Source organism: Rhinoraja longicauda, chromosome 12 (genome assembly GCF_053455715.1).
Source record: "Rhinoraja longicauda isolate Sanriku21f chromosome 12, sRhiLon1.1, whole genome shotgun sequence".
Classification (NCBI taxonomy): domain Eukaryota; kingdom Metazoa; phylum Chordata; class Chondrichthyes; order Rajiformes; family Arhynchobatidae; genus Rhinoraja; species Rhinoraja longicauda.
Window position 1 is genome coordinate 30,513,469 of NC_135964.1, and position 8,820 is coordinate 30,522,288.

The window sequence follows — 8,820 nt, forward strand, 5'->3', positions numbered from 1 at the left end:
GGCAAATTTGTCCATGCTTTCTTGCACATCAGCTTCTTAGCTTGCATTGAGTGCATAGTCATTAGCAAAGAGGAAGTCCCTTGAGGTAGTTTCCTGAACTTTGGTTTTGGCTGAGAGTTTCCTTGAGTTAAAAAGAGCACCGTTACTCTGGGTGTTGTTAATGTTGATTCCACCTTCTTTATCAGGCTAGGCATCATACAGCATAAACAATGTGAGGGCAAGCACACAACCTGGAATCACACCATTGGTGACTGAGAAGACTTTCAATCTTCTAGCCGTCATATTGTGGTGAAGTTGTCGGGCAATTATGATGAACTTTTCAGGACAACAAGACTTTGCCATGATCTCACTACCAACAGTGTAGAATGCTTTCGTGAGATCGACAAATCTGGTGAACAAGCTGCAGTTTTGTTCTTGCAACCAGGCTTGGAATTGTCTTGCTGTGAGGTTCATGCCCACTCGTCCACATCCTTCACAGAAACCGCATTGGTTTTCTGAGCCCAGACTTCCCTCAAGGTGAACGGCCAGTCTGTTTAGCAGGAGTCCAGCGAGGATTTTGCCAGCAGCTGAAATCAAAGAGTTTCTTCTGCGATTATCTCAGACGCCCGTTCTCCTTCTGCTTATACAGCTGGGTAATTGGGGCATCCTTGCTGTTTTACCTTGTTTCATGGCACCTGAACTAGCTCAGTCAGTTTCTCAGTCAGCAGTGGGCCTCTATCTAATTCACCTTTATTTAATTAATTTCAACAATCTTGACAGCAGTCGACATCCACCCCCCCCCCCCCCCCCCCACCCCCACACACACACAGACATCAAGCTTGCTCTGAACAAATTGCATGCACTATCCATAGCCTCAAAATACCCTAAAGCCCTGGTCGTTGTAGCCGAAGACTTCATTCAAGCCACCCTCAGGGTTGTACCACCAAAGTACTACCAGCATGCCTCTGGTCCCACCAGGGGCCAGAACACCCTTGACCATTCTACACATCAATAAAAATGTCTACTGCTGTGCCCCTCAGCCACATTTTGGGAAATCTGATCACCTAGCTGTGCTTCTGCTCCCTGCCTACAAACAAAAATTGAAGGAGGATCTAATAGATAGTTGGTAAATGCTGTTCAACGGATATGGATGACATCTTACGCAACTGCTTTGAGTCAGTGGACTGGCCCATATTAAGGATTCCACAGCTAACCTGAATGTGTACGCCACTGCTGTGACTGACCTCATCAACGGGTGCGTGGAAGACTGTGTGCCAACAAAGTCAATCCGAGTGTTCCCCAATCGGAAACCATGGATGAACCGCGAGGCACATTCACAGGTTAAAGCCAGGTCTGCAGCACACAAGTCAAATGATCCTGAGCGGCCCAAGAAGGCCCACAATGACCTCCGCAGAGCCATCATGAATGCCAAGAGACAATACTGGGACAAACTTGAGTCCCAGTATAATCACTCGGACACACGAAGAATGTGGCAATGTCTGAATAAGATAAGTGGCTGTAAAGCGAGGTCAGGCAACATTATTGGTGAGAGTGCAATCCTACCTGATGAACTGAATGCCCTTCAAACTCCAATGTGCCTCTTTCCAGGATGACTGTTGCAGGTAGTAGCTGCACGGACCAGCGAGCGGGAGTACTTGCGGACATCTTTAATCTCTCATGCGTTCACACACATATGCAGACACGCAACATGTGCTTATACATTCATTCATGTTTGGAAACGTGCCTATGCACCGAGACACATACGTGTATACAAAGAATGTGCACACACAGGCACATGCAGACATATATTCAAAAACTTATACACATGCAGTCTCATCCAAATGCACATACACATGCATATGTACCCATGCACACCTGCATACACACGACGCATTTGCCTATATATATGCACACACATGTGTACATACTAACACATACACACAAATGTGTATATAACACACTAGGAAACATTTTTATACAAACACACATGCAAACACAAACACACAAATATATATTAGAAATATATATATTTAACCATCAGGGATAGAGCACATCTGCTTTTGGTGAAGTTTGTCGCAGTTGTTTGGAAGATTTACTCTGTCCATCGGGTTTGTACAGAACTCAGGCGGGGACTGGGAACCACGTTTGGCATCCCACTGGGCTGACATTCAAGGCGTGGAGATGAAACAGGAGAGCATGCCGAGAGTCTCATTGCTTCGCTTCAGAGGCAGCACATAATTTGGCTCTGCGTTCCTCGGTAAAGCCAGCACTGTTGTGGGGGTGGAAATTGGTTGCAGTGCTTCAGATGATCAGGTCATCCATAACATGAATACAGTGAGATTCTTTGCTTGCATACACAATGTTTTCAAATAGCAGCCACCTACGACGCTGACAAAGTGACAAAGCACGCCGGCTACCCCTTTTGCCCCTCCTCCCCAGCGCCCCCCCTCCGTCCCGTCCCCATTCGTCCTTTCCCCACCCCCATTGTCCATTGGTCTTCCCCACCCCCATTGTTCTTCCCCACCCCCCATTGTCCATTGTTCTTCCCCTCCCCATTGTCCATTGTTCTTCCCCACCCCCCCATTGTCCAATATTCTTCCCAACCCCCGAGTGTCCATTGGTCTTCCCCCACCCCCATTGTTCTTCCCCACCCCCCATTGTCCATTGTTCTTTCCCTCTCCCCATTGTCCATTGTTCTTCCCCACCCCCCATTGTCCATTGTTCTTTCCCTCTCCCCATTGTCCATTGTTCTTCTCCCACCCCCCATTGTCCATTGTTCCTCCCCCACCCCCATTGTTCTTCCCCTCCCCCCCATTGTCCATTGTTCTTCCCCTCTCCCTATTGTCCATTTCTTCTTCCCCTCTCCCTATTGTCCATTGTTCTTCCCCTCTCCCAATTGTCCATTGTTCTTCCCCTCTCCCCATTGTTCCTCTCCCACCCCCCCATTGTTCTCCCCCCCCCCCCACCCCCCATTGTTCTTCCTCTTCCCCTCCCCCCTCACAGGTGTCCTCCACGCTCTCATTGACCTGCTGGTCGACCCGCGAGGCCTCACCGCTGACGACGCCCCACTTCACGCCTCCGTGGTGCCGACCCGGGCCCCAGCCTCGGGCTCCTTCGGCCGCTCCGCCGACCCGGACTCCGACCCGCGAGGCCCCGGCCGGGCCCCGACCCGGGCTTCCACACGGCGACCCGGGAGGCATCGAGACCGCGGCGCCTCGACAAAGGCCCCCCCCCGGCCACGCTCCCAGTCCCCAGCCGCGGCCCATCGGGAAGCCAGCCGCCTCAATTCATGCAGCATCAAGACTGCAGAAAAGCACAAGGGCTAGTCTCCCTTTACGCAGATTCATTATTAGCCAAAACCGTTCCGAGTGCATCAGTGTCAGGTGTTGTGTTCACGGAGGGTTCATTCCTTCATCGTAAGTCTAGTTACAGAATGCTCGGGGGAAAGTTGGAGTGTGCAAGTATATATTTAATCGGGTACGATTTTACTGCAGTTGCACCAGTTTTATCGGAAACATTAGATACAAGGAAGTGCAGATGCTGGTCAACATTTTAAAAAAGATACAAAGTGCCGGAGTAACTGCTGGAGGGGGTCTGAAGAAGCGGCCCGACCAATGAAACATCACCTTTCCGTGTTCTCCTGAGATGTTGCCTGACCTGACAGATGTGCAAACGTACACAATTAACCAATTAGGCCATGGTAGTGCAGGAGGAGGTCCATAATATTCCGTTGCAGAGGTTGGATTCAACTGTGCGCTGGAGACAATTTCCAGCGGCCAATTAACCTGTCAACCCGCACGTCTTTGGAATGTCACTGGAAACTAGAGCACCCGAAGGAAACCAAATGTGTTAGAAGGAACTGCAGATGCTGGTTTACACCGAAGATAGACATAAAACGCTATAGCAACTCAGCGGGCCAGGGAGCATCTCTGGAGAAAAGGAATAGAGAGTCTCCTTAGTTTCACCCATTCTCACCTTCTCCACAACCAACAATGGACCATTGTGAACTACACCTTTCCTTCGTTGCTGGTTTCGATTTGTCCTTTTGCGTACCTTTCATTCGTTTGTTTTTTGTACCTCTTCATACCTCTAGTTTCCCTCTCCCCTGACTCTCAGCCTGAAGAAGGCTATCGACCCGAAACTTCGCCTATTTTCTCCAGAGATGCTGTCTGACCCGCTGAGTTACTCCAGCATTTTGCGTCCATCTCCGAAGGAAACCAATGCGGCCACAGGAAGAACGTGCAAACTCCACACAAACAGCACCGGAGGTCAGAATCGAACCCCGCCCGGACTCTGGAGCTGCAAGGTGCCAACTACTTCACAGTAATTGGACACAGTCAAAAGAAAAATACTGCAGATGTTGCAAATCCGAGTATGCTTCCTCCGGGGAGAGAAGGTTCGTTTGTTACTGGTTACTTTTTATATTAAGCGTCTTTGAAGGAAGAATCCAGCAAAATGCCTGGGGAAAGCGGCACACAATTATTCACCATTTCTTGTTGGAGGAAGGATGGGGGGGGGGGGGAGGCAAAGAAACATGAACGTCCTTCGCTTTTCTTTATTCCCACTGTCTTTTTCAAGGATTCACTCGGCTCATGTCAGGGGAACAAAAAAAAAGTTGTTTTTTCAAAGGAGGAGGCGAGAAACTCAACGGTGCGTGTACCTTTAAATGTTAAAGCTCAGATCGTGGCAGGAAGCAAAAGGCTGTGCTGTAACAGCACTGATAAGACACGAGGTCCCCAAGGTAAAACAGCTGACGGCTACTTAAATGGCATCGTCTCGGAGTGGAAGGTTAGACATGCCGGAGCTCAGTTGTAGGAGGACTTAGGAGGAGGAGGAGGAGGAGGAGGAGGAGGTGGCAAAGGCAAAGAAACACAGAAGGCACTCGCCTCCTCAGGGACCCTGCCCCCAGTGTAACTAACACATTCCCATTTATTCCTCTGCCTGCCACTGCTGTCTCTGGTTTGCATTTTTTTTTTTTATTACGAGCTGACTGGAAGTTATCTGGAGCAACATTGTAGCGGAGAGGTTCGCTTGCTGTTGTTGTAGGCAGCAGTTGCTCTTTCGTCTCGCATCTCCAGACCAGGTGTTTGCCAGCGCTGGCGATCGCGACCAGGCGGCCGATCGGCCGGTCTGTCCCGTCCGTGCACCCGGCGGCGAGTGCAGTGATCGAAAGCTCTGATGAACAGCGCGGCGCACACGCCAGCGGAGCGCCAGGCATTCAGTAATGGCAGCAGGTAGGGTGACAACTCTCACCGGCTGTATGTTGCGTGCTGTGTACATGCGATGTGCCTGCAAGTATTCTCCTCCGTGCACGGTTCTGTTCGCTTTAAACCTCCCCTCCCCTCCCTTCCCCGCATCGACCACTGCTTTTGTACAGCCCCGCACCTTGAAACATGGCCCACCTTGTCAAAGTGTGCAACTCATGCCGGGACATCTCTTGGACCATGCTCTGATTTGAAATGTGCATTGACTATATATGTATATATGGAGAGAGGGAGAGATTTAAAAAATACAAACAGTGTACGGTTTGCAAGCGCGGAGCTGCTCCAGTCTCTCTCTGCCCGAGAGAGTCATCGCCACTTTAGTGTATCTTTGCCCAGTCTTGCTGCCATCTAGTGGATGTGCATCTGTTAATGTGCTCAACGTGAGGCCAAGGGGAACCGGCCTGTGGGATCATCCTCTGTAAATGAGGACGGGGTGGGCAATGGAGAGTGACTTTCACCCAACACTGCCCCCCCCCCCCCCCCCCCCCGATAGAGGCAATTTACTAGGTTAAAATTGCTGTTTTACACTCTTCTCTCTAAATGGGGCCCCAGAAGAGTACTTCACCGGAGCACCCCCTGATTTCTATATGAGGTATTTCTGTAGAAACAAGGAGCTGCAGATGCTGGTTTGATCAAAAGGGTGCAAAGTGTTGGAGTAATTCAATGGGTCAGGCAGCATCTTTGGAGGACATGGATAAGTGATGTTTTGGATCAGGACCCTTCTCCTGAAGAAGTGTTCCAACCCAAAACATCACGTGTCCATGTTCCAGTGAAGAAGGGTCTTGAGCCAAAATATCCCCTATCCATGTTCTTGTGAAGAAGGGTCTTGAGCCAAAACATCATTTATCCATGTTCTCCTGAAGAAAGGTCCTGATCTGAAACATCACCTATCCATGTTCTTCAGAGATGCTGCCTGATCTGCTGAATTACTCCAAAAAATTGACCTTTTAAGAGCCATTTCTGCCTGCCATTCTTTTCTCTTTTACTAACTGGGCTGTTAGACATGTCCCAGTACACCAAAATTACATTAGTTGCAAATGAATGGCAGGGCCCAGGGGAGTGTTGTAGGACAGAGAGAGCTTCAAAAGTGGAGACATAGTTAGACAGGGTTGAGAGGAAGGCAAAAGGCAGGCTTGCTTGCTTTGGTCAGGGCACTGAGTGCAAGAGTTGGGGTATCGTGTTACAGGTGTACTAGTCACTGATGATAACGCACCCAGAGAAATGTATGCAGTTCTCATTGCCACACCATGGAAAGGATGTAATTGAGCTAGAGGAAGAAAATGCTGACAAAATTCACAAGGATTTCATTCGAACTGCTTTGCAACCTGTTGCAAAGAGAGACTGGATCATCTAGGACTGTTTTCTCTGGAGCAGAGCTGGCTGGGGAGGAGTGATCTCAAAGAGATTTATAAAATCATGAGGGGCATGGATGAGGTAGATGGTCACACAGGGCTGGATTAACATAGTAGCAAAAGTAGCATTTGCTACGGGCCCTGCACTTTCGAGGGTCCCGCGCTAAATGCATGCAAGCTCAATGTTTGAAATTGGCATCCCACTGAGGCCGCGCGCGCGGTATTGTGCGCGCAGCTCCCCATTTGGCGGGGCTGCTCGGACCAATGGGCAGCCGGCGCTTCACCGCCCAACCGCCCAGTCTCCGGCCCTCTTACTCCACACACCTCCGGCCTCACCCAAACACCTCACTCCTCTGGACCTCTCTGCTCAAATATTGGCCTTGGCTCCCCACACATCCTGGCCCTCTCACTCCTTGTCATCGGCTCTTTTCTCACAAGTCCCCGGGCCACTTTCATCACCTCATCACCCCCCCCCCCCCCATCTCTCCCACTCCTCCTTCTCCCGACTCCTCCAGCACTCTATCCCAACTCCTCAGGCACTTGCTCCCGCGAATCCTCTGCTGCTCACTCTTCCACGTTCTTACCCTGTCCCTCCGCCCCTCCCTCTCCTTGCTTGGGCCTTCTCTCTCTCTCTCTCTCTCTCTCTCTCTCTCTCTCTCTCTCTTCACTCTTGCAATCTTCTCTCTCTCCCCACTCCTCCGGCTCTCTCCTTCTCCCCACTCCACTGGGCGTCTCTCTCCCCAATCCCCCTCCCCTCTCACCTCCCAGACTTTCGTCCCTCCAAATAGCTACTGTTCCAGGCCTCTCTTCCACCAATCTACCTCACCCCTTTATCCCCAGTCTTCTGTCCCACTCTCCCTCCTCTTCTCCATCCCACTCTCCCCCCTGCGCATCTCCATTACACTCTCCCCGTTTCCTCTGAACCTCTTACCCTCCATGCCCCCCACGCCCCCCCCCCCCCCCCTCCTTCCTCCGCCTTTTACTTTCCACTTCTATAGGCACTTTCCCTCCCACTTTCAGCCTTTTCTCAGCCCCTACCCATCCGTACCTCTCTCTACTCTTCTGGCCCATACTCCCAAAATCCTGCCACTCCCTCTCACCCATCCCAAAAGCTCGGGGCCTCTTTCTTACCAATCCCCCAGCCTTCTCTCCTCACTTACTGAGGCCTGTCTCCTCCTCCTCTCTTCTACCACCTCCTCCACCCACACCTTGCATGCCTCTCAGCATCCACTGCTACAGGACTCCCTACCCCCACTCTGTCCCTCTCACCCCTATACCTCCAGTCCTGCCTCTATTCACTCCTCCGGCCCTCCCTGTCTCTACTTCTGTGGCCACTCCTCCGACCCTCTTCTCGCAATTCTCCGTGATTCTCCCCACGTGGTGCAGCGTTAGAGTTGCTGCCTTACAGTGCTTGCAGCCCCGAAGACCCGGGTTCCATCCCAACCACGGGTGCTGTCTACGGAGTCTGTACGTTCTCCCCGTGACCGCGGTGGGTTTTCTCCGAGATCTTCAGTTTCCTCCCACACTCCAAAGACATCCAGGTTTGTAGTTAGTTGGGCGGTATATGTGTAAAATTGTCCCTAGTGTGTGCGGGGATCGCTGGTTGGTACGGATGGTGGGCCTGTTTTCGTGCCGTATCTCTAAACTAAACCCCTCCATCACACACTCTCTGTGACTCCTGTATTAAGCAAGCGAGCCTCGACACTGTAGGCCTGGACAGTATAGGCTAGCAGAGCTCGTTAACGGAGTTCGGGGGAGCGGGGCCGAGTGTGTTCGGGAGCTGGGCCGAGTGTGTTCGGGGCCAAGTGTGTTCGGGAGCGGGGCCGAGTGTGTTCGGGTGGGGGGGCCTAGTGGTGTTCGGGGCCGAGTGTGTTCGGGGTTGGGGGGGCCTAGTGTGTTCGGGGTGTTGGGGGCCTAGTGTGTTCGGGGTGGGGGGGGCCGAGTGTGTTCGGGGTGGGGGGGGCCTAGTGTGTTCGGGGCCGAGTGTGTTCGGGTGGGGGGGGGGGGGCCTAGTATGTTCGGGGCCGAGTGTGTTCGGGGAGCGGGGCCGAGTGTGTTCGGGGCCGTGTGTTCGGGAGCGGGGCCGAGTGTGTTCGGGTGGGGGGGCCTAGTGTGTTCGGGGCCGAGTGTGTTCGGGGTGGGGGGGGGCCTAGTGTGTTCGGGGTGGGGGGGGCCGAGTGTGTTCGGGTGGGGGGGGCCTAGTGTGTTCGGTGCCGAGTGTGTTC

The 8,820-nt window shown here is 52.1% G+C and overlaps 1 protein-coding gene across 2 annotated transcripts in view; it reads left to right on the forward strand.

Moving 5' to 3' along the window:
• The first annotated feature begins 4,719 nt into the window (after positions 1 to 4,719).
• Positions 4,720 to 8,820, forward strand: part of enox1 (ecto-NOX disulfide-thiol exchanger 1) — a 180,290-nt gene continuing 176,189 nt past the window's right edge. The window contains exon 1 of one of the 2 annotated variants that reach the window (XM_078409375.1): positions 4,720 to 5,213. In XM_078409375.1, coding sequence (XP_078265501.1) covers positions 5,204 to 5,213 — 10 coding nt within the window. In that variant the 5' untranslated portion in view covers positions 4,720 to 5,203. The remainder of the gene's footprint in view (positions 5,214 to 8,820) is intronic. The other variant, XM_078409374.1, reaches the window with a different exon arrangement.